Genomic DNA, 25,683 nt, shown 5'->3' with positions numbered 1-25,683 from the left:
GAAGCTATTGTTGATTGGAGACCACCCAGAAATGTCACAGAAGTTCGAAGTTTTCTTGGTTTAGCCGGTTATTACAGAAGGTTTGTAGAGGGATTCTCCCTCATTGCATCACCTTTAACAAGATTGTTGAAGAAAGAGGTTGTATTCCAATGGGATGATAGGTGTCAGCAGAGTTTTGACACTTTGAAGAAAAAGTTGACTGAAGCACCAGTGTTGACTCAGCCAGTGTCAGGTAAAGTTTTTGAGATTTACAGTGATGCCTCTCATATTGGGTTAGGATGTGTACTCATGCAAGACAGGAAAGTGGTAGCTTATGTCTCCAGACAGTTGAAGCCACATGAATTGAATTATCCAACCCATGATTTAGAACTGGCAGCTATTGTTCTAGCATTCAAAGTATTGCGGCATTATCTGTACGGTGAAAAGTGTTATATTTACACAGATCATCAGAGTTTAAAGTATTTACCGACACAAAAGGACTTGAATTCAAGACAACGGAAGTGGATGCAGATTCTGGCTAATTATGATTATGTCATTAATTACCATCCGGGCAAAGCTAATGTGGTGGCTGATGCCCTTAGCCGGAAATCATTGTTTGCTTTGAGAGCAATGAGAATTAGCATGGAGTTGCAACAGTAGGGAGTTATTCTAGCACAGATGCAAGTACAGCCATCTTGGGTTCAGGAAGTTGCAGAGGCACAAAAGAAAGATGCACAAACAGCACTATGGGTAAAACAAGTACAGGAAGATCATGGTGGGAAATTCAGATTGGATAACAGTGGAGTCTTATTTTATGAAGGCAGAGTTGTTGTACCACAGATAGGGGAGCTTAGACAAAAGATTCTGCAGGAAGCTCATAACAGTCCATATACAATGCATCCAGGTAGTACCAAGATGTATCAAGATTTGAAGAAAGACTATTGGTGGCCGGGCATGAAGAAAGATATCGGAAATGTTGTAACAAGATGTTTAACATGTCAACAAGTAAAAGCAGAACATCAACTACCATCTGGGTTACTTCATCCAATAACAGTGCCAACATGGAAGTGGGATCAGATCACGATAGATTTTGTTACTGGATTACCTCAGACGCAGCGAAAGCATGATGCAGTATGGGTGATCGTGGACAGATTAACTAAGTCCGCACACTTTCTACCAGTCAGGATGAACTATTCTCTGGACAAGTTAGCAGACATTTATGTTAGCGAAATAGTCCGACTACATGGAGTTCCATCATCTATTATATCGGATCGTGATCCAAGGTTTACATCGAAGTTTTGGGGTAAACTGCAGGAAGCATTAGGGACGAGATTGCATTTCAGCACTGCATTTCATCCTCAAACAGATGGCCAATCAGAGAGAGTCATTCAAATTCTAGAAGACATGATGAGATCATGTGTTATAGAATTTGAAGGCAGTTGGGACAGATATGTACCTCTCATGGAGTTTGCCTACAACAACAGCTACCAATCAAGCATCAATGTAATATCCTTAATTTTGTAGTTCTTTCTATTTTAGCTTTTTCGATGAATTCGGTTATCCGAATAAAAGGAAAACTTAAAATAATGGGAAACACTATAGATTGAGGATATTAATATTAATTAAATGAAACATTAATTGATCTTTACAAATCCATGTGAAAGCTTAAAGGAAATCAAAAATGAGTTGAAAGATGAATGACTTCTCGGTAAAGCACGATTTTACCTGAAAAGCCTGAAAAACGGTAATTTCCGTACGATTTTTACCAAGTGGAGTTTAGAATATTAAATACACTTGGTTTATACCTAATAGGACTAAAGTAAAGTGATTAAAAAGATTAGAGTGCCAAAGGATGAAGGGAAAACAAAATGGAGGATTATAGTGCAATTTGCAATTAAAGGACATGGAAGGAATTTTTTAATAAAGTTTATTATATAATTTTTATGAAGAAGTGAAGAGAAGCACGACACTTACCACCCATTTTGCAGTTCAGGTCATTCAAGAAGAGAGGAGGAGGGTTTTGAGTCAAAACCAAGCAAAAAGAAGGTGAAAATCAAAGAATTTTCAAGTAATTCTTAAGAAAAGGTTAGTTATTTTCACTTCCTCCTTCATTTCTATGGATTACTTTTTGAATTCCATGAACTTTGAAGTGAGGTGCTTGTTTGTGTAATCTGATTTGGTGAAGATGAAGTGATGAGAAGTGATTTTAAGGTGATTTAAGATGATTGAAAGTAGTTATGCATGAATTCAAAGTCTAAGTTGCATAAGTCACCAAGATGGATGATTTTGAGTTTGTTCTTGATATGCCATGAACTAGGAATTCTGATATTCTTATATTATGATGTTATGTAAGTAATAGAAGAGTTGGATTGCATGAATTTGTGCTGGAAGTGAGGTGAGAATGCTTAAACATATATAAATTATTGTTGGACATGTTACAGTTGGGCTGCCTGAAATTCAGCTTCTGTAATTGACCTATTTGACTAAGCAAATGAACTCCAAAATTTATGAAATTTGATATGGAGATAGGCTGAGATGTTGGGTAGGTCGTGTTAAAATTTAAAGGCCGTTGGATAAAAGGAAATGGAGTTATAAGTAAATCAATGCAGGCTGCTCAGCATGAGAAAAACTGAACTTCAGATTCTATAATTATGTCATTTAAAAATGAAAATGAGCTTTAAAAATTATGAAATTTTCCAGAACAGTACCCTAAGATGTTTGGAACATGCTGTCAAAATTTCAGGGCAATTGAATATGGGGAATTCAAGATATAGTCAACGCAATGCCAGCTACTCAAATGCTGAAATTCTGCATTTCATAAACCTTGAACGAATTTAGCATGCTATTCACTTCTATTGTTTTCGTTGTTAGTATTTGTGTCTAGGATGTGGTTAAGTGTTGGATATGAAGTGTTTCATGCTTAAACTCAGATCATATAACACTTGGACAAATAAACATGTCACACCTTACCCTACTGTAAGACATGGCATGTCGCCCGTAATATAATTAATAAGCACTTAATTCTTATAAATGCTTACTAAGTATACTACAAGGGACTTAATCCTTTTAATTCCTTCATTTTTATATCTTGTAGCAAAATAATTTAGTTATTAAATATATATAACTTCTTTTGGTAGATATTAATCTCAATATAATTTCTTAAACATATTATAAAAAAAAACATAAAATAAAATGGTTCCATAACCCATAAGTCCATGGATGATTTAATTACATATTGGAGTCCTATTCAAATCTTAGATACATAATAGAAATTAATTACTTTAATAGACTATAAATTTTCAAATTCATACAATCATAATTTACATGAATCTGCTCAAATATACATAAATGATCTGTTAATGTTTAATACATCATACATATTCCAAAAGAAGTCAAATATACAATAGCTACATCAGTAGCATACTATCTACATCAAATAAAAATGATCCTCTCTTGGTTCTTTTTCCTTTCCTTTACCTGCGATAGTACAAAAGCAACTATCGCTAAGCATATGGCTTAGTGGTGTACTAATAAAAATAATAAGGAATGACAATTCATAAATCCACCATGGTAAAGAAAATAAGAAACAAAATAAATCAATACCATTTAAATCATCAATTCATAATATAGTCTTTACAGCTTTTATAGAGTCAATTCTGAGGGCCATCAATGTCTAATGTGCACATCTAGACCTGCTATCTACAACCTCAATCTGTGATATGATTTCAACAGAAGAGGGAGCAATCTACAACCTCAACATGGAGGGAGAATTTCATATCAATCATATATCATCTAGTGATGATATCCATGTTCAATCGATCGTAATATCAACTTCAACAAATGAAATGATATTCGGGGTAATAACCATATCTATATCAGCTGTAAGACTTTTAAACCATTCCATTTATGTACTAATATCAAAATCACAATGGACAACATTTCATTTCACAACCACTGCTAAAAACATTTAATCACGGCCACCCCTCATACTACAGATATCAATTGGCCAACGTCCTCCTCTTTCACAGTATAAGAATCATAAAATTCATTTACAAATATCATTCGGTCGTATGCTTTCAAAATAATCTTTTTCCTCTTTAAAAATTATGAAATTTTCCAGAACAGTACCCTAAGATGTTTGGAACATGCTGTCAAAATTTCAGGGCAATTGAATATGGGGAATTCAAGATATAGTCAACGCAATGCCAGCTACTCAAATGCTGAAATTCTGCATTTCATAAACCTTGAACGAATTTAGCATGCTATTCACTTCTATTGTTTTCGTTGTTAGTATTTTGTGTCTAGGATGTGGTTAAGTGTTGGATATGAAGTGTTTCATGCTTAAACTCAGATCATATAACACTTGGACAAGTATAGTGAAAATGAAAGAAAAAGCATGAGACTACATTCTAATGCTTAATTTACATTCTTATAGAAGTGCATGTGTGTACATTGTGTAGTATGATCTTAATGTGAGTATTAATATCATGCTACAGCTGCTGAGAGAAAGGGAGTTGAGGAGAGGGTGATTACTAGAGGAAAAGGGCTAGGGGAGCCATCTAGTTCAGGTTAGTGTATATTATTCCTTTCCTACTTTTATTTAAACAAAATGAAATTGATTTTGCAAAATATTTTCAATGGATTTGCTTTATGAATTATAACTATATTCATAAGTTTTTAAAGAGGAAAAAGATTATTTTGAAAGCATACGACCGAATGATATTTGTAAATGAATTTTATGATTCTTATACTGTGAAAGAGGAGGACGTTGGCCAATTGATATCTGTAGTATGAGGGGTGGCCGTGATTAAATGTTTTTAGCAGTGGTTGTGAAATGAAATGTTGTCCATTGTGATTTTGATATTAGTACATAAATGGAATGGTTTAAAAGTCTTACAGCTGATATAGATATGGTTATTACCCCGAATATCATTTCATTTGTTGAAGTTGATATTACGATCGATTGAACATGGATATCATCACTAGATGATATATGATTGATATGAAATTCTCCCTCCATGTTGAGGTTGTAGATTGCTCCCTCTTCTGTTGAAATCATATCACAGATTGAGGTTGTAGATAGCAGGTCTAGATGTGCACATTAGACATTGATGGCCCTCAGAATTGACTCTATAAAAGCTGTAAAGACTATATTATGAATTGATGATTTAAATGGTATTGATTTATTTTGTTTCTTATTTTCTTTACCATGGTGGATTTATGAATTGTCATTCCTTATTATTTTTATTAGTACACCACTAAGCCATATGCTTAGCGATAGTTGCTTTTGTACTATCGCAGGTAAAGGAAAGGAAAAAAAACCAAGAGAGGATCATTTTTATTTGATGTAGATAGTATGCTACTGATGTAGCTATTGTATATTTGACTTCTTTTGGAATATGTATGATGTATTAAACATTAACAGATCATTTATGTATATTTGAGCAGATTCATGTAAATTATGATTGTATGAATTTGAAAATTTATAGTCTATTAAAGTAATTAATTTCTATTATGTATCTAAGATTTGAACAGGACTCCAATATGTAATTAAATCATCCATGGACTTATGGGTTATGGAACCATTTTATTTTATGTTTTTTTTATAATATGTTTAAGAAATTATATTGAGATTAATATCTACCAAAAGAAGTTATATATATTTAATAACTAAATTATTTTGCTACAAGATATAAAAATGAAGGAATTAAAAGGATTAAGTCCCTTGTAGTATACTTAGTAAGCATTTATAAGAATTAAGTGCTTATTAATTATATTACGGGCGACATGCCATGTCTTACAGTAGGGTAAGGTGTGACATGTTTATATTGGTATCAGAGCCGACCCTCGTTCCTCTGGCCGGTGGTGGGGCAAACCTCAGCGAGGACGCTGAGTCCCCAAGGGGGGGTGTATGTGGCAAGGCCAGCACACCTTAGGCAAATCCCACATCAGTTAAGTACGAGGGGGTGGTCCTATACATAAGAGGGGTGGTGCCCTGAATGGTAGGACGCGTTTTGGTGGTGAAATGGCTGGAGAGTTGGAAGAACTCCAGGGTTAAGCGTGCTCGCTTAACGGAAATCCTAGGATGGGTGACCTCCTGGGAAGTTTCCCATTTCCCCCAAGAACAAAACCGTGAGGGTGACCTCGTACGGAAGGGCCCAAAGCGGACAATATTCAGCCATGTCAAGGGCCATGACAATATGTGGCAAGGCCAGCACACCTTAGGCAAATCCCACATCGGTTAAGGACGGGGTAAACGATCTATACATAAGAGGGGTAGCTTCTAACTTGGTTAGCGCGCTTTTGGGCGGGTTGCAAAGCCTGCCTGAGGGACAAATCCGTGAGGGTTGCAAAGCCTAAAGCGGACAATACTGACCAGGTCAGGGCTATGACAATTGGTATCAGAGCCGGCCCTGTGCCCTCTGGCCGGTGGTGGGGCAAACCTCAGCGAGGACGCTGAGTCCCCAAGGGGGGTGTATGTGGCAAGGCCAGCACACCTTAGGCAAATCCCACATCGGTTAAGGACGGGGTAAACGATCTATACATAAGAGGGGTAGCTTCTAACTTGGTTAGCGCGCTTTTGGGCGGGTTGCAAAGCCTGCCTGAGGGACAAATCCGTGAGGGTTGCAAAGCCTAAAGCGGACAATACTGACCAGGTCAGGGCTATGACAATCAAGATGGCACCATATGAAGCATTGTATGGTAGACCATGTAGGACACCTGTGTGTTGGACAGAACTGAGTGAGAAGAAAATTTTGGGTCCAGATTTGGTTAGAGAAACAGAAGAGAAAGTGGAAATCATCAGAAAACGGCTGAAAGAAGCAAGTGATCGACAGAAGTCTTATGCTGATTTAAAGAGAAAGGATATTGAGTACTCGGTGGGTGATAAGGTATTTCTGAAAGTTTCACCATGGAAAAAGATCCTAAGGTTTGGACGAAAGGGTAAGCTTAGCCCTAGGTTCATTGGTCCATACGAGATTGTTGAACATGTAGGACCATTAGCCTATCGCCTAGCGTTACCTTCAACCTTAGATCGAATTCATAATGTCTTTCATGTATCCATGTTAAGGAGATACAGATCAGACCCATCACATGTGTTATCAGCAGAAGAGATTGAAATTCAGCCGGATCTCACTTATGAAGAAGAACCTGTTCAGATCTTAGCCAGAGAAACTAAGGAATTGCGGAACAAGAAAATAGCATTGGTGAAAGTTCTTTGGAGGAATCATAAGACAGAAGAAGCAACTTGGGAATCTGAAGACACCATGCGACAACAGTATCCGCAGTTGTTTACAACAGGTAAACTTCGGGACAAAGTTTTTATTTAGGAGGGGAGAATTGTGACATCCTACTCCGAGTCGAGTCTTAGCATAGAGTTGAGTAGTCGAGTTGAGTCGAGTTGAACCAAACCCGGTTGGGGTAGAATGAGATTTTAAGTGGACTTATTTGAGTGAGAGAAAAAGAGTAAGCATGTGGGTGAGGATTGATTTGTATTAAAAGATTGAGCTTGGGTCTTTAGTAGTAACCTGTTAACAATTGAGGTACCATTTAGCATTTTTACACACAAATCCTTTGATTTTGATGGCCTACCCGTAATACACATTTTCACTTTCCCATTTTCATGTTTATCTTCATCTTCTTCCTTTCCTCTTCCACCTTCTTTTCAATTTTCATGGTAGTTAAGCCTTAACTTCAACTTCTCTTTTATCCAAGTAAGTAAACCTTCTTGAAGTTCATAATTGAATCATTTGGTGCTATTATTTTAGAATTCATAAGAATTCTTATTTATAGGTGAAGGGAGTTCTAGGAGTGTAGAGAAAAGAAGCTAAAGAGGAGCTCAAGCTTTTTGGAGCAAAGGTTTGATATCTTTTGTTCTTTTCCTTTTCTTTGTATGAGATTTGTGTGGTGTGTTGCTATTGAGACAATCTTGCTTTATGTTGAGTGGAAGGACTGGTATTGGTGAGAAAACAGGGGAAAACAGGGGAAGTATTGAATAAATGAAGTGAATATTGAGTTTATGTTGAAACAGGTTTTGCTGGAATTTTTCCAGGAACTTCATCTTGATTTTGACCCCATTTAGTGATGGAATTAGGAAGTGTCATATAAGAGTTATTTGTTACTCTATGTGTTAGCTTTACATGGGTTTTTGAATCATCCAAATTGGAGTTGTATATTGAGAGATATGACCAAAAGAGTACAGACAGTGCAGGCTGGAAGCGCGCGCGCGAATTGCATGACGAGTTCGCGTTGCCTTCTCGCGCTCGCGAATTTGAACTACGCGCTCGCGACTTTCACCTGAAACTCTCTGACTCTCATTTGGCACATCTCGCGCTCGCGTACTTGGCTCTTGGCCTGTAAGCGCTCGCGACCTTCATCGCGCGCTCGCGAATTTAGCCCGATAACTTACTGTCTCTCATTTGGCACTTCTCGCGCTCGCGACTTTCAAGTACGCGCTCGCGACTTGTGCCCGATAACTCACTGTCTCTCATCTGGTGCATTACGCGCTCGCGACTTATGTTTTCATGCACTTTTGGACTTCTTTTTCAATGCAATTGTATTTCTTTGCTTCACTTATATGCCTCCAATCATTTTAACATCAAATATAACATTTGAACATGTATCAAAACAACATTCAAACATGCAAATGATGTGAAATCAAATATACATTATGAATTATGAAGTTATGAACTATTAATGTGATGTTGTGTTATATTATTGACATACCAACATTTTGCTCCATTGAGGTTAGGTAGAAACCATGTAGATAAGGCTATGTCGCGACATAGGATAGCAGATCTGCGCCCCATACAGTTTGGTACTCCGGCTACAGGCCGTTGAGTGGATATGATTATATATCGGCCATAGCAGCCAAGCATACATTATTCATCCAGTTTCATACAGTTTTTCTTATCACTTCGGTTTCACTATAACCTTATGGAGCCATACAGATATCTTGACATAACACTTCATAAATTATACAGTATTACAAACAGTACAAAAGATAATCAAGGTAATGAAGGTATCATAACATGTGTGCTTATATGTGCCATATGTGTTTACATACTTATTTCTATCTATGTATGTGCTTGATTGTTTCTTCATTTGTTGAGATATCCACTGAGCTTTATTTGCTCAGCGAGTTACCTGTTTAACTCGCAGGTTTTGAGATTGGGCAGTAGAGAGTTAGCTTACAACTGCTGCAGTTCATCTGTAGAAGACTCAGTCTTCAGGGTAGCTACTCATACGGATGTGTATTTTTGTTTTTTTCTTTTTATGGCATGTACAGGGTACTCAGTTGGGCCTATTTCATTTTGTAAACTAGTATCATGTTTTGTAAATATAAAGTACATTATTTTTGTATACAGTATCAGCATGCTATTATTTTCAATATCCATTATGATTTCAGCATGTCAGATCATACAGTCAACCAATTTGTAGCGTCTCGGTCCGGTTCATTCGGGTTTACGGGTGGACCGGGAAGGGGTGTTACAATAAATATTGTTCTTTAATATATATAATTTTACCGACAATGCATTGATCGTGGCGGTAAGTCACCTCAATCCCTTTAAGATTAAAAACACAAATTCAATGTCTGTTCTAAATTGGATTACAGCTCTTAATTGTATAAAAATTCTTCCATGTTTCAACAGTATTATATTGTTCTGTGTCTAAAATATGAAAGAAATAAGCGTTTTCACGACTCTACCAGCTAGTCAATTCTATTCCACTTAATGGTGGAGCTATAAATATTTTATAGCAGCGATGTCATTTTATTTAATTTGATTTTTAGTAGGGTGAATTAGATTAAAAACTCTAAAATTCTTCATTTAGTATATATTTTTTTAATTTTTTACCAATTTAATCTTATTTTATAAATAATTTTTAAAAATTTGAATAGGGTCAATTGACCCACTTCACATAGTGTGACGCCGCCATGATTCCATTTAATTCTTATTTCACAGCGACACATCTTTCAGGCTAAAATATCTCCATTACATGAATCTAATTTTCATTTCATCCAGAAAAGCAATTCTCTATAATTTTATTTGTGAATGAAAATATTTTATATTTGCAATTTTAATAAATATCACTTCCCTGTTTCGATGATATCTCTTATTTTACAATTACCAAAAGAAATTGTAATTAGGGTTGCAATTGAATTTCTTTTTAATTAGTTCAAACTTTTTTTTTGTTATTTAGTTTTGTTTTTAAAACATGATGAGATAATATAGCATACATGTGTCAAAATTTGGAGCTCACTAATGATGATATCAACAACTGTATAACGAAGCGATTGAAATTGCAATGAAAAAAAAAATTTGAAGCATCAATTATCAAAATTTTAAAAATCGGCTAAAATTACAAAAAAACACAATTCAAACCTTTTTATATATATATATATATCATTAGCCTTTTTTTATAGCTAAATTATTATGTGAAGGTCTCTTTTGGGATATCCTCCCAAGTCCCACATTGAACAAATGTGAGAAGAGGAACCAAAATATAATGGTTCAAACCCAACCCATTAATATGAGGTCTTTTGGGAGGTGTCTAAAAACAAATCCGTAAGAGCTTGGTCCAAAGCGGACAATATTATATTAATCCGGGGTTGGATGAGGGTACGCGCGGCCCCATCAGTCTCAACTTATGATCTCACCACTCTGTCAGCAATTTAAATACTATGACATTGAGCCAAAACCCATTAATTAGAAATAGTTTTCACAAACTAACATTGAAACGGATTTATTTTTATTTTTTTAGAATAAAACGGGTTTGAATTGTTAGCTCATTACAACAAGCAGATTATATATCTTTAGCTTGGGTTGGGAGACAAGCAAATCAGGCTACTCATTGTTTTACGCAACAGGTTTGTTTTTATGCTAGCTTCTAGAGACGAGACTCGATTGCTCGTGTACTGTTGAGGTTCTTATTTCTGAAATTGATTAATGAAGGCATCTTTTCGATCAAAAAATTGTAATTTCCTAAAAAAAAAATTGAATTTCTCCAATGTCATCCATTTTGCAAATCAACTAAAAGATCCATTCAAATCATTTGAACTTTATTATTATCACTGATTATCCAAAGAAATCTATTTAAAAAACATTTAAATATTGAAATCTTTCAAATTAATCTAATCCATTTGATCATTTTATTTATGCTAAAAATATAGTTCCAATTTTCTAATTTAACTTAACACTTAGGTTCTGAAAATGAATTCTTCTTTTGTCATTTTTTCTGCATTTAGCTTAGCTATTTTTCTGTCACTTAGACTCCATTTGTTTCCATAAAATAATTTACAGGAAAATAATTTGCTGAAAATTATTTTCATGGAAAACATTTTTCTTGAAAAATATTTTCGAATTGACTTATTTTCCGTTGTTTGGTTATAATATTGAAAATTAGTTAAAAATATTAAAATCTTCATCTCAAAAGAGCATAAAAACATTAATAATAATAGAAATTTTATAATTTAAAATTTTTGTTGTTAAAAATGAAAAGAATGCAAAAAAATATATGTATATAAATTATGAAAGCCGTAGGTGGCCGGTGGTGATAGCCGGTGGTAAATGGTGACCGGTGATAGTGACTATGATGATTAATAAATTAAAAAATACGGATTTATAAGGTTCGTCAATATTCGGAAAATGTTTTACTTTCTTGAAAATAAGAAGTTGATTTCCTTAACAAATGACTTAATTTTCATTTGACTAGGAAAATCCATTGAAGTATTTTCCTGAACGCTCCAAACAACAGAAAATTATAAAAATATTTTCCTACAAGTTATTTTACAGAAACAAACGGAGCTTTATAGCTCACTTTGTTTTGCTCAAATCTCATATGATAGTAGAGACATTACTATTGATGGGCAGAGAAAATTAGTACTTTCAGGCTCTCTCCATTACCTGAATAGATATATATATATATATTGAAAATTAATTCATTTTTGATTGATTTGTGTAGTTATTTTCATAATTCGTCTGAACCTGAATGGACCAATGGCAAGGAAATATTTCTCAACGTGCAAACTAAGGGACCAGTTCTTCATGTTTTTGTAAATGGAAAATTTAGCGGTACATAACTTCTTTTTCAATTAATACAATAACAAAAATGAACTTTTAGGATCTCAATTGGCGCAATGTTGTCACTGTGAGTTCACTTTCAAAGCAAAAATTAATTTGAAGCATGGATATAACAGAATCTCCTTACTCGGTGCAACTGTAGGATTTGCGGTAAGTTTCTCTGTCAATTCCCTCCTGAAAACTCTCTAAATTTAGGTGTTTTTTCACTCCTGTTTTCTTTTTTATTTTGCTAGGGTTATGGATTCTCTGGACCCATCAAATTGATAGCAACATACAAAAATAGCAGTGAACCAGAAGCGGTCAAGGATATCTCAACGAGTAAGTGGGTATTTAAGACAGGATTACACGGTGAAGATGCAGGATATCACCAATCTCAACCAAAGCACCTTCATCAATGGTCTAACTTAGATCGTCCAATTAATCGACCCTTCACTTGGTACAAAGTACACTTGGCTTTAAATGTGTAAACTAAACATAATATTTTGAAGGGTTTGATAGTGAAATAATATGTTCGTTTTTTGCAGACAAATTTCATTACTCCAGGAGGAACAGATCCTGTAGCGGTGGACTTAAATGGAATGGGGAAAGGAGTTGCTTGGATTAATGGCATTAATATAGAGAGGTATTGGCCTCAATATCTTGCCAGTCAAGAAGGCTGTGACAATTGTCTGTGACTACAAAGGAAGCTACAAGCCCAGGGAGAAATGCAATACGGGGTGTGGAGAGCCGACGCAAAGACATTATCATCCTCCTAGAGATTGGCTAAGGCCAGAAAATAATGTGTTAGTATTGTTTGAAGAATTAGGAGGGAACGCAGAAAATATTCAAATCCAGAGTGTTACTATTGGTAAAATCTGCGCACATGCTGATGAAGGACAGACATTGGAAATAAGTTGCCAAGGTGGACATAGAATCAAAGAAATCACATTTGCTAGTTTTGGTGATGTTAATGGCAGATGTGGATCTTTCAGTCAAGGCAACTTTTATTCTGAAAATGCTTTGTCAATTGTCCAGAAGGTGATTTTACACTACCTTGTTTGTTTTGGTTTTGTTTTTCGTGAATTACTATTCTAATTTTCTGTAAAAATTACATCTGATCATTGTTTATGACTGATTTGCAGGCTTGTCTTAAGCAGAAGTAAGTGTTTTATTAATGTGTCTGAAGAGACCTTTGGGCCTTTACATTGTACAAGGATATGTACTTATAGGCTAGTTGTTGAGGCTGTTTGTTAGTTTTGTTTAAGACATATTTTGAATAGAAATACATTTGTGATTCCCACACTGAGTTAATAGCAAGGTTTTATATTTCCATCTCCCCTTGCATTCTTTCTTCCTGCTGCTCAGTCACATTTTCTATTACTACTTTACCACATAAACCACCTGTTTTAATGAAAAAGAAAAAAAAATAAGAAAAGTAGTCATTTTGGGTGAAAAGACAAATGAAAAAGAATGTCAAATTCACCTTAAAGGCAATCTCTAATGACTTCTAATAATAAAATAGCCTTGGCAAGCAATGAATATGCGAGTTTTAGGTACTTAATGGATAAAAAAACTTATTTGACTTCAATTTTTATCTTCAAAATATTGATTATCTTTGAATTCATATCCAAGCTTCTTCAACCTAAAATATAAAGAAGGTTTAGCTTATGAACCATTTCAGTTCATAAGCCAAAATACGAGAAATTATGTATATACTTCTGGACGAAAAACAATCCATGTATTCACTGCTGCTTAGCCATAATTGGAGAAATTACATATCTATTTATATACATGTATGTTACGAAACTAACAATCACAATGAAAATAGCAAGGGTAAAGAGATAGAAAATAGTACCATGTTTGATAGCATCCATTATCATTCGGTTCGATTATATTTAGTTAGAAAGTAATAATCAGCGCCAGTAATCTTTGCATGAGCAATGTCCATTAGAAAAGTGATGAAAACCTGAAGTATCCCTTAAGATTATCTCTCTCCTGGTGACAACTGAAACATATTTCAAGAACATATGGCAATCCCCGCACAAAAGAATGTTTTTCACAATTCGAATGGGTTTTCCTCGTTTGGTCAGCAGGAGTCCATATGTTGCTGCTAATTTTGCACTGTGATAGAATAAATATTCCTTTTTTTGATGCTCTTCTACATCCTGAAGTGTAAAGCTCGTATTCGGCACATAACCGAGCTTTAGACATTCCAAGATCAGTCTGTCTATCCCACTATAGATATCTTTTGTCTGGTAATGAGATTGATCTCTTACACAAAATGAATGGACTTCCTTCTGATGAATAATCCAACTTCGACATGGGTGTTTCCGCAAACCCTTCTTTCTCATATCCTCTCTGACCAATTCTGAACAATGCCACCTTCCAGAAGCTAAATACAGATTCGAGACAAGTGCATATGTGGATGGATCCTGTGGCTCCATGGCAACTATACGCTTTACAACCCGTAGTCCCATACTCATATTCAAGTGATATCTGCAACTTTCAAGTAAAGCTCGCCAAACAAAAGCCTCTGGCTCAAAGGGCATCTTAATGATCATTTCCTCTGCTTCTTCAAGGAGACCCCAATATCCTAAAACACTTACCAAAGAAGCATAATGCTCTGAAGTGGGATCAACTTCATAAGCCTTTTTCATAGAAAGAAAAAGATTACGACAGTCATCAACTAAATTTGAGTTAGTATGTCTATAAGCTAAAATAATCAAAATAAAAGTGACCGAATCTGGTTTTATGCCTTCCTTCACCATTCTTGACCAGACATCTAAGGCCCCATCTCCCTGTCTGTGAAGGAGATGGCCAGCAATCAAACAATTCCAAGAAACTATATCATGTATTGGCATAATGTTGAAAGATTTAATTGCATCATTCATGTTGCAACACTTGGAATACATGCTAATTATGGAATTTCCCACTACTACATTGGCTAGAAACCCAGATTTCAAAGCATGAGAGTGGATTTGCTCTCCCATCTCATGAAATCCTAAAGTCCCACAGACACCAAGTATTGAAGCCAATGCAACTTCATCCACAACTATTGCCCCTTCTAATTGGCTTTGGTGGAAGAGAGAAATTGCTTCTTCTGGCATCCCATTTCGTGCATAGCCACACAGCATTGATGTCCGGATAATTGAGCTATCCCAATCAGATGGCCAACTGCGAAAGATCTTGTCAGCATCCTTCATCCTTCCACACCTTGTGTACATGTCAAGTAAAGCTGTTTCAATGCAGGCATTTGATCCAAAACCAACCTTAGTGACAAACCCATGAATTTGTCTACTAATTTCAAATGACATTAGTATTCCACAAGCATTTACAATGCTAGTCAGAGTTAAATCAGTTAATTCTACTCTCTCCTGGACCATCTTAAGAAATAAATCCAATGCCTTCGATCCTTCACCATTTTTACAAAATCCAGCCAAAAGAGCGTTACAAGAAACAGTATTCCTCTCGGGCATATTCTCAAATACTTCTACAGCCAAATCCACCACCCCGAATTCCATATATGCCATAAACATTTGTGTTCTAGTAATTATATCCTTTACTGGCATTTTTTCAAACACGGCCAGAACATCCTTTAGACTCCCACACTTAGTGTAAAACCCAATAATTGCATTGTTAATACTCAAGTTGGCTTCTAATCCAATTCTAATGGCATGAGCATGAACCTCTCTACCTCCCATTGCAGCATGGCACCCAGCACAGGCAGACAACACCGTCAACAGAGTGCACCGATCAGCTCTAAAACCAGTAGTTAGATGCAAATCCTGAAACAATCGTAATGCTTTCTCATATAACCACTGATTGACCAAGCTGGATATTGCAGTATTCCAAGTTACAATATCTCTTTGAGGCATTTCATCGAACAATTGAGTCACATAATCAAAACACCCTGATTTATCATACAAACTCATCAAAGCATTTGCAATATAAGTACATTCCAAGTACCCTAACTTAATTATCAAACCATGAACTTGCAAACCCAGCTCTAATTCCGAAATCCTAATGCAAGCAATTAAAATAGCAAGCAAACTATACTCATTAACCTCAACACCTGAACTCCTCATTCGAAAGAAATGCACAATCGCTTCATTCTCTTTATTCACCTTAGCAAAACCCGAGATTAAAGTACTATAAGCCACTGCATCTGGGCTAGAGAGGTGCTTGAAAACCCCATGAGCATCAACAACAAAACCCAGTTTGACGTAAGCGGAAATTAGAGCATTACCGAGTTGGGTATCCTCATCAAGCTTGACACTTGCAGCATGTACTGCTCGAGCAAGGTCGATATTAGAGTATTTCACAGACAAGCGAAGCAAATTGGATAAATCGTCAGTCTCAATGTAAGAGGAACCTAAAGAGCTTAAAGGGAAAAGGGTGTCAATGTTTTGGGGATTCGAGAGAGAAGAGACTGGTAATGGTAGAGATTGATTTCTGGAGGTAGAGAAGTGAGGGAGGCGACCATGGAGTTTTGGTTTAAAGAAAGATGGTTCTTTTGGAGGGAAATGAAATGAATTGAGAGATAAAAATAAGGGAGACAAGCTGGTGGCCGCAGCCATGAGGTTAACCCCCAGACACAAATCTGTTTATTTTTCACCTACGAACATAAAGTTCGGACCTTTTTCGGCTTTCGAGTTATTGAAGTTCGGGACTTGTATAGCGAAAGGAAACCATTTATCACGCTAAGTTTATATATCAAGCACCACGAACTACATTATTTAGAAAACGGCACCTTTTATAGAAGCTGCGTCTGTCGTTTCTATCTTAAAGAAGCCGCAGAAAGTTCTGCTGACAGTGACATGAATTCAATTTCTTGCTATCTTAGTGATTTCGCCAAGGTTTTCCAGTTGAAAATGGAGAACTTGCATATTGAAATATTAGGGGGAAAAAACAGAGAGAGAGAGAGAGAGAGAGAACAATAGAAAGACATAAAAAATCGAACTTCTATAATATTAACTCGAAAGTGTCACTACAAATTTATTCACGTCTAAACAAATCCTAACAAAAAGCTTCAACAGCAAGCCTATAACTGAAAATCTGTCTGCATTCTGGAGGTAAAAGAGCAAAACTGTTTATATTGACATCGATTGTGCAATTTCTCTGGTTAAGACAGGCCTGCAAATTCAAACACAAACCATCCAATTATTAGAAAATAAACACACATCCAAAGAAGAAATTGAAAGAAGAAATTGCTCAAAGAAGAAAGAAGGCAAATATAAACTCACCTTTTGAACAACATCCAAAGAATCTATAGCATGGCATCTGCCTGGACTGTAATCCCCACATTTGCCTTGAGGATTACCAAAACTAGCAAAATTGATTTTAGTAATATTGTGTCCTCCTGCGCAAGCTAATTCCAATTTATTCCATTCATAAGCATTTGCACAAACTTTACCAACAGTAACTGTTTGGATTTGAACATTCTGTGGGTTGCCACCGAATTCTTCAAACAATACTAGCAAATTATTGTCTGGTCTTAGCCAGTCTCTAGGGATATGATAATATCTTTGTGTTGGTTGTCCACACCCAGTACTGCATTTACCAGAGTCATATTTGTTCTTGTAGTCACAAAAAATGCTACAACCTTCTTCACTGGCAACATTTTTAGGCCAATACCTCCCTATGTTAATGCCATTAATCCAAGCAACTCCTTTTCCCATTCCATTCAAGTCTACCACGACAGGATCGGTCCCATGAGGATACAAGAAATTTGTCTATATATAATAAACACAGTATGGTGAACCATAATGCAGTATAATGCAATTAGAGACATTTATAAATAATGAAATATATACATGTGTCTTACCTTGTACCAAGTGAAAGGTCGATCAATCTGAGGGATAGCAGACCAAGAAGGACTATAACGATGTAGAAGTTTATGATATTCAAGGTCTACACCATGTAATCCTGTCTTATGAATCCATCTATTTGTTGAAATATCCTTAATCACTTCAGGTTCACTGCCATTTCTGCTCCTTGCTATTAATTGGATAGGTCCAACGATTCCACATCCCCAGTAGTCAAAGTTAGGACCATAATTCTACACAAAACACACAAAAAAAAAAAAAAAGAATATAATCGTGATAATAAAAAAGTAAAAAACATAAAAATATTTAAATTAAATGACTATTGGAAAGTTGAGCAATTACTTACAGGTAATCCAACAGAAACACTAGCTAAAACAATTCGATTAGCTCCATTCACTAAACGAATCTCTCTTTCAAATTGAAAACCATAGTCATCAAGGTGTCCATGATAGTCAGAATATTGAGATCCTACAAAAGTAATTTGATTTTTCATTAGTCATTAAACAAATAGTAATTTGAAAATATATGATTTGGAGATTAGTAATTACCCACAAATCTTTTATTTACAAAAGCATGAATAATAGGCCCATTTGTTCGAACTTGGAGAAATATATCCTTATTGACCCATTGAGGATCAGATGAATTATGAAAATAACTGCATAAAAAAATAAAAAAAAAATAAACAATTATAAAAAATGGAATTAAAGAAAAAAAAAAAAAAAGAAACTTAGTGTGTTAATAACTTACAGTGTCAATAAGTACAAGTAATCACTGGTACCATTAGTTACTGTTTTCTGATCCAAAACAGCATTAGAAGCAACAAAAGCTCCACTGTCAAGATTTCCATTTCTATTAATATGAACAATTTGTTCAGGTGTGGATTGCCATTCCAATTTATAAGGTGTGTCGTCTTCATCCACAGGATGAATTGGCCTATTCACCATAACAGATGTTTGTGCATTCACCTATTTATCAAATGATAATCATCATTAGTTACTTAATTAAATAATTAACAGTGCTTTAATCATTAATTACCTTGGCGGTATTGTAAACTTCATGGAAACAATCGGGAGACAAACTAACAGACCAACCGGGAAGGAAAAGGTCCGCCCCTTCAAATGTTAATGTCTGGTCATTATAATCTATATTTGAAAAGAAGCAGCTTCTTTTTCCTTGATAAGAGAAAATGGTCGCCTAAAAAAATAAATGAAAGTAAAATTAAGATATATGATGAATTTTATTTTCAATTTTCAACAAAATAAATTAATTAACGTACCCATTTATTTTGACCGCAATCGATATCGGTTTTGTCACCATAAACTATATGATCCTTCATAGAATAGAGTGCCTCGTGAAGGTTTTTAAGATGACCCCATTTGGGTTGATTTAGATTACCTAATGAAAAATTAATATTGAAATGAAAATTAATTAATTACAAAAGAAATTAATTAAAGAGTTTAACTTTAATTTCTTACCATATTCATCAATTGGTGCATCATAATCATATGATGTGGTGATGTATGGACCTCCACCTGTCTCACCAAAGTTGGTACCACCATGATACTACAACAGAAATAATTTTTTTTGTTAAACATTACATTATTTATTTCCATTCAAATAAAATTATATTTTAAAGGAAGGAAAAAAAAAAAAAAAAAAAAAGAACTAACCATGTAGTAATTTTGCATTGTACCATTCAATTGGAAGAAACGTGCAACAGCAAATGCAGTATCTTCAGCAGTTCTGTGTGGTGTTCTTCCTCCCCAATGCTTAAACCTGATTTTATTTTGGATAAGTAGAGAAAATCACGAAGAAAATAATTAATTAATTAAACAAAAGAAATTATAATAAACCAACCAGCCAGTCCAATTCTCAGTCCAAATCTTTGGAACATTTTTGTTCACATTAGAATTCTTTGGGTCCCATTGGTCACAGTACCAATCATTGCAAGTTGCAATCTGTATTAACAATATTACATGTGATTAGTTTTTGTTTTTTAAAAAAATTTATTATCCTTATAAAAAAAAATTAATTAACATAAAATTAAATACCATTGGAGCTGGTGCATCTGATTGTTTACACATAATCCAAGGGATACCAAGATTAAAACCTTGAGCCAGATTAGCACACCATTGTAAATATTCTTTTCCTCCTTCTCCATAGCTATTTTCCACTTGTCCATATTCATTTTCAATCTTTGAAAAAGAAATATAAATATAAATACTAGTACTAATTAATAAAATCAAACTTAATTAAATAAGATTTGGACAATTTAAATTAAACCTGAGCAAGGATAATAGGTCCTCCTTGCGTTGCAAAAAGACTGTTGTCTTTCATCATTTCCACAATCAATGTTGTGAAATTTTTCATCTCATTCTGCAAAAGAAAATTTTAATTTTAATACCATGATAAAAAATATTAAAAATTAAATTGAATAAATAAATAATATCATAATTAACATTACCATGAAACTTGGATTATTTGTTCTAAAATGCATTCCTGGCAAGCTACTCAACCAAACCGGAAATCCTCTAGAATGTAATATACAATAAAGAATTAATAATAATAATAATAATTAATATAAATTTAATGTAATTGTCTAAAATTACAACTACCCATAATTCCACTCTGCACAAACGTATGGTCCAATTCTTAAAATAGCATAAAGCCCTTCATCTTGAATCATCTTGATAAATTTAACCAAGTCATGATTTCCAGTAAAATCATACTGAAAACACAAAATACACAAAACTAATTAATAAAATAGACATCTGAATCTATAAAAACAAGAAATGTTTAAATCCAAAAAAAAAAAAAAAGAAAAAACCTGACGATACTGTGGTTCATGAGCATTCCAAAACACATAGGTCTCAATTGCATTAAGACCTCCTAATTTTGCCTGTTTAATAAGCTTTGGCCACATCTACAAATAAAGAAATAACAAATAATATAAATGAAATGAATGGTAAACATAATTAAACCCAACATTATAGTAATTAATTAATATAACAAAATTACTTACTCCAGGAGTGCTACGAGGGTAATGGATGGAACCAGAGATTATGAGTTTCCTATCTCCATTGATTATAATTGCTCTATCGTCATACATGACAGCAAAAGACTGGGAAACAAGAGATAAAACAATAGCTAAGCTCAATCCACTAACAATGGCAAAATAAGAAGAAGCCATTTTTGTGAGAGGATGGGAAATCTAAGTGTTGAGTGAAGTGAGAAAAATGAGCTGTATTTATAGCACAGATGAGATGAGGAAAAACCAGAAAGGATAGGATTTGAACTTTTAAAATGAATTTAAATCATATTATATCTATCAAAATTTTAAATAATTTGAAATGCGGTTATAATTTAAATAATGGACCTGTCCCTCGTTGTTTTTGTAAATGGAAAATTCATTACTGTATAATTACATTTTTTTTTTTTTTTTGTTTCCTTAGACCTTTTTTTTTTTTAAATGAATAAAACAAAAAAAAATTAACATTGATAATGCTTCAAATTAATTTTTGCCCTTAAAAGTCATAATAACAACATTTCGTGAACTTGAGATCCGAAAAGTTAAATTTTGTTGTCGTATTAATTGAAAATAAAATATCAAAGGAAACAGAAAAAACGTAATTATGTACAAATGAATTTTCCATTTACAAAAGTATCAATAGGTCCATTAATTTGCACACTGATAATTATTTTCTTGTTCCATTGTAGTTCAGAAGAATTATGGAAATAACTACACAAATCCATCAAAAATAAATTAATTTCCAAAATAATAAAAAAATAAAATATAAATTATCATCTTCCTAGAGATTGGTTAAGGCCAGAAAATAATGCGTTAGTATTGTTTGAAGAATTAGGATGCAACCCAGACAATATTCAAATCCAGAGTGTTACTATTGGGTAACATTTGTGCACATGCAGATGAAGGACATACACTGGAAATAAGTTGCCAAGGTGGACAGAGAATCAAAAAAATCAAATTTGCTAATTTCGGTCGTGTTAATGGCAGATGTGCATCTTTCAGTCAAGGCAACTGTTATTCTGAAAATGTTTTGTCAATTGTCCAGAAGGTGATTTTACACTACCCTGTTTGTTTTGGTTTTGTTTTGGGGAATTATTATGTGATGGGACATCAAAAAATTACATTTGAATTGTTTATGTTCGATTTGCAGGCCTGTCTTAAGCAGAAGAAGTGTTTTATTAATGTCTCTGAAGAAACCGTTGGAAGAAAAACAATCCATGTATTCACTGCTGCTTAGCCAAATTTGGAGAATTTACATATCTATATACATATATGTTATGAAACTAACAATCAAAATGAAAATAATTAGGGTAAAGAAATAGAAAATTGTACCATGTTTAATAGCATCCATTGTTTTGCAGCTCAATTATATTCAGCTAGCAAGTAATAATCAGCGCCAATAATCTTTGCACGAGTAATGTCCATTTGAGAAGTGATGTAAACCAGAAGTATCCCTTAAGATTATCTCTCCTGGTGACAACTGAAACATATTTCAAGAACTTACAATCCCCGCACAAATTCCGAACCTCTCTACCTCCCATCGCAGCATGGCAACCAGCACAGGCAGCCAACACCGCCAACAGAGTGCACTGGTCAGCTCTAAAACCAGTAGTTAGGTGCAAATGCCGAAACAATCGTAATGCTTTCTCATATAACCATTGATTGACCAAGCTGGATATTGCAGTATTCCACATTACAATATCTCATTGAGGCATTTGATCGAACAATTTAATCACATAAGCATTTGCAACATAAGTGCTTTCTGAGTGCCCTAGCTTAATTATCAAACCATGAACTTGCAAACCCACCTCTAATTCTAAAATCCTAATACAAGCAATTAAACTAGCAACTAAACTACACTCGTTAACCTCAATACCTGAACTCCTCATTAGAAAGAAAAGCACAATCGCTTCATTCCCTTTATTCACCATAGCAAAACCCGAGATTAAAGTACTAAGCCACTGCATCTGGGCTAGCGAGGCGCTTGAAAACCGCATAAGCATCGACAACAACACCCAGTTTGACGTAAGCGGAAATTAGTGCAGAAGAGACAGGTAATAGTACGGATTGATTTCTGAAGGTAGAGAAGTAAGGGAGACGACTATGTAGCTTTGGTTTAAAGAGAAATGGTTCTTTTGGAGGGAAATTAAATAAATTGAGAGATAAAAACAAGGGAGATATGCTGGAGAGGGCAGCCATGAAGTTACGCCAGACACAAATCGCGTTATTTTTCACCTACGCACATAAAAGTTTGGACCTTTCGGCTTTCGAGTTATTGAAGTACGGAAATTGTATAGCGAAAGGAAACCATTTAATCGTTTACACACTACCTCACGCGTTTATATATCAAGCACCAACTACATTATTTAGAAAACGGCATTTTATGGAAGCTGCGTCTGGCTTTTGTTTCTCAAAGAAGCCACAGAAAGTTCTGCTGACAGTAAAACTTTTCCATAATCAGTGACAGTGAAAACTGCCATTAAAGCCCATTAATTCATTTCTTGCTATCTTAATGATTTTCGCTAAGGTTTTCCAGTTGAAAATGGAGAACTTATATTGAAATATTAGGGGAAAATAAAAAGAAGAGAAGACATATATATATATAAAAAAAAAAAAACTCAGTCTTTATAATACTAACTAAGTATCATTACAAAAGTTATTCCTGCCTAAAGAAATCCTAACAAACTGCTTCAACAGCAAGCCTATAACTGAAAATCTGTCTCCATTCTTGAGGTAAAAGAGCAAACTTGTTTATATTGACATCAAGTGTGCAATTTTTCTGGTTAAGACAGGCCTGCAAATTCAAACACAAACCATCCAATTATTAGAAAATAAACACACCAAAGATTTGAAAAAATATAAAAAGGGAAACATAAACTTACCTTTTGAACAACATCCACAGAATCTATAGCATGGCAAGTGTTCTCTTTTTTTGTTTTCCAAAATGTGTGGGTACCACACTTGAGTGGAACACAATCACAACATCAAAATATGTGGGTCCCACTTGAGTGGGCACCGCCACAACACAGGAAAATTTGTTGTGGCGGTATCCACTCAGCTAGAACCCATACGTTTTGATATTGGTGGTGTTGTTCCCACAGCCTGCTGAAACAGTCAGCTCTACTCAGCTGGAACCCATACGTTTTGATATTGGTAGTGTTGTTCCCACAGCCTGCTGAAACAGTCAAGCTCTCATACCAACAGTGGCACTCAAAAGTGTTTCCTCACTGTTTGTTTCTCCCATAATTTTGGAAAACCTTTCATAAAATTAAACAACTCAGAGCTTTGCTATCATTATTTTGGTGTGGAGAGATGAAGCAAATCATTTTCTATTTATAGGAGAGGAAAACGCGCATAAAACACGTTTTCTTTGTTTTTTTTTTATTTTCAAAGCGGATGGATCCCACACATGAGTGGGAACACCACCACAAATATCAAAATGTGTGGGTTCCACGTGAGTGGTCACCGCACAACGCATTGTAAATATTCTTTTCCTACTTCTCCATAGCTATTTTCCACCGTCCATATCCATTTTCAATCTTTGAAAAAAATATATAAATATTAGTATTAATTAATAAAATCAAAATTAATTAAAAAAAATTTGAACAATTTAAATTAAACCTGAGCAAGGATAATAGGTCCTCCTGTGTTTTAAAAAGATTGTTGTCTTTCATCATTTCCACAATCAATGTTGTGAAATTTTTCATCTCATTCTACAAAAACGAAATTAAATTTTAGAAAAATATAATTATCTAATATTAAAGTGAATAGATAAATAATATTATAATAAACATTACCATGAAAGCTACATTATTTGTTCTAAATTGCATTCCTAGCAAGCTACTCAACCAAACCGGAAACCCTCTGAAATAATGTAATACATAATAAAGAATTATAATAAACAACAAAATATATAAAATTTAATTTAATTTTTCAAAATTTATAACTACCCATAATTCCACTCTGAGCAAACATATGGTCCGATTCTTAAAAAAACATAAAGCCCTTCGTCTTGAATCGTCTTGATAAATTTAACCAGGTCATGATTCCCTGTAAAATCATACTAAAAAATACAAAATTAATTAATCAAATAGATATCAAAATTCATAAAATAAAAGAAAAATAATACCTGACGATGTTGTGGCTCATGAGCATTCCAAAAAACATAGGTCTCAATTGCATTAAGACCTCCTAATTTTGCCTGTTTAATAAGTTTTGGCCACATCTGAAAGTAAAGAAATAACAAAAAAAATATAAATTAAATAAATGGTAATTAAACATAATTAAAACCAAAATTATAGTAATTAATTAATATAACGAAATTACTTACTCCAGGAGTGCTACGAGGGTAATAGATGGAACCAGAGATTATGATTTTCCTATCTCCATTGATTATAATAGCTCTATTGTCGTAAGTGACAGCAAAAGAATGGGAAATAAGAGATAGAAAAATAGCTAAGCTCAGTCCACTAACAATGGCGAAATAAGAAGAAGAAGAAGAAGAAGCCATTTTTGCTGAAGGATGGAAAATCTAAGTGTTTAGTGAAGAAAAACGAGCTGTATTTATAGCACAGATTAGATGAGGAAGAACTAGAAAGGATAGGATTTTAACTTTTAAAATAAATTCAGATTATATTATTATGTATCCAAAATTTAAATAATTTGAAATGTGGGTATATATGAGAATATTTTAAATAGTGGTAAGTTCAAATAGAAATTTAGATTATTTCATAATAATTACTGTCCTCTTTACAAAATTAAACTAGCAATTTGGAGTCTAATTAATAATTAA

The 25,683-nt window shown here is 34.3% G+C and overlaps 3 protein-coding genes and 2 long non-coding RNA genes across 7 annotated transcripts; 2 read left to right on the top strand and 3 right to left on the bottom strand.

Annotated features, from left to right (window-relative positions):
* Positions 1–1,966: 1,966 nt before the first annotated feature.
* On the top strand, positions 1,967–4,549 carry LOC149498006 (uncharacterized). Its single transcript, XR_016319727.1, has 2 exons — positions 1,967–2,064; positions 4,476–4,549. It is a non-coding gene; the product is annotated as an uncharacterized LOC149498006 (long non-coding RNA).
* A 7,527-nt stretch (positions 4,550–12,076) lies between these two features.
* Positions 12,077–13,316, top strand: LOC110010394 (uncharacterized). The gene is made up of 4 exons (XR_002285370.3): positions 12,077–12,209; positions 12,293–12,495; positions 12,584–13,076; positions 13,181–13,316. It is a non-coding gene; the product is annotated as an uncharacterized LOC110010394 (long non-coding RNA).
* On the bottom strand, positions 12,701–16,846 carry EMB175 (Pentatricopeptide repeat (PPR) superfamily protein). Of its 2 annotated transcripts, none has more exons than XM_089717585.1 (2): positions 13,894–16,846; positions 12,701–12,821 (listed from the first exon to the last, which is right to left on the bottom strand). In XM_089717585.1, exon 1 carries the CDS (start codon positions 16,613–16,615, stop codon positions 13,952–13,954), a length of 2,664 nt encoding a protein of 887 aa, XP_089573711.1. In that variant the 5' UTR covers positions 16,616–16,846; the 3' UTR covers positions 12,701–12,821; positions 13,894–13,951. The 2 variants fall into 2 exon arrangements, with proteins under 2 accessions (XP_089573711.1, XP_012082529.1); XM_012227139.4 differs by lacking the exon at positions 12,701–12,821 and adding an exon at positions 13,309–13,439.
* A 139-nt stretch (positions 16,847–16,985) lies between these two features.
* On the bottom strand, positions 16,986–21,092 carry LOC105642331 (beta-galactosidase 15). 2 transcript variants are annotated; one of them, XM_089717586.1, is made up of 17 exons: positions 20,886–21,090; positions 20,691–20,786; positions 20,479–20,591; positions 20,328–20,394; positions 20,147–20,239; positions 19,915–20,058; positions 19,721–19,821; positions 19,534–19,639; positions 19,339–19,426; positions 19,140–19,258; positions 18,899–19,057; positions 18,611–18,828; positions 18,412–18,518; positions 18,210–18,331; positions 17,863–18,096; positions 17,282–17,770; positions 16,986–17,171 (listed from the first exon to the last, which is right to left on the bottom strand). In XM_089717586.1, the coding sequence occupies exons 1-17, from the start codon at positions 21,051–21,053 to the stop codon at positions 17,055–17,057; spliced, it is 2,541 nt and encodes an 846-aa protein (XP_089573712.1). In that variant the 5' UTR covers positions 21,054–21,090; the 3' UTR covers positions 16,986–17,054. The 2 variants fall into 2 exon arrangements, with proteins under 2 accessions (XP_089573712.1, XP_089573713.1); XM_089717587.1 differs by lacking the exon at positions 16,986–17,171 and having other exon boundaries at positions 17,590–17,727; positions 20,886–21,092.
* A 2,476-nt stretch (positions 21,093–23,568) lies between these two features.
* On the bottom strand, positions 23,569–25,401 carry LOC119369777 (beta-galactosidase-like protein). Its single transcript, XM_089718038.1, is given in 10 exon segments — positions 23,569–23,685; positions 23,774–23,851; positions 24,363–24,412; positions 24,415–24,430; positions 24,513–24,544; positions 24,547–24,604; positions 24,689–24,755; positions 24,842–24,954; positions 25,021–25,116; positions 25,222–25,401. Coding segments are annotated over 10 exon segments (807 nt in total).
* Between the last annotated feature and the right edge of the window lie 282 nt (positions 25,402–25,683).

The sequence above is a fragment of the Jatropha curcas genome, chromosome 2 (assembly GCF_041381405.1).
Source record: "Jatropha curcas cultivar XTBG-Jc1 chromosome 2, XTBG_Jcur_1.0, whole genome shotgun sequence".
Taxonomy (NCBI): domain Eukaryota; kingdom Viridiplantae; phylum Streptophyta; class Magnoliopsida; order Malpighiales; family Euphorbiaceae; genus Jatropha; species Jatropha curcas.
Note: the sequence above shows the minus strand (reverse complement) of the source record. Positions and strands in the feature narration are given on the sequence as shown.

Excerpts from the sequence above, each read along its gene's own strand:
- LOC105642331 (XM_089717586.1), bottom strand. The coding sequence starts at position 21,053 with ATGGCTTCTTCTTATTTTGCCATTGTTAGTGGATTGAGCTTAGCTATT. Across the intron at positions 18,097-18,209 it reads GTGTTTCTGTTGGATTACCT|AATTATGGTCCTAACTTTGA; the intron begins GTAAGTAATTGC and ends TGTTTTGTGTAG. Across the intron at positions 17,172-17,281 it reads CTTTGGATGTTGTTCAAAAG|GCCTGTCTTAACCAGAGAAA; the intron begins GTGAGTTTATAT and ends TTGAATTTGCAG.
- EMB175 (XM_089717585.1), bottom strand. The coding sequence starts at position 16,615 with ATGGCTGCGGCCACCAGCTTGTCTCCCTTATTTTTATCTCTCAATTCA.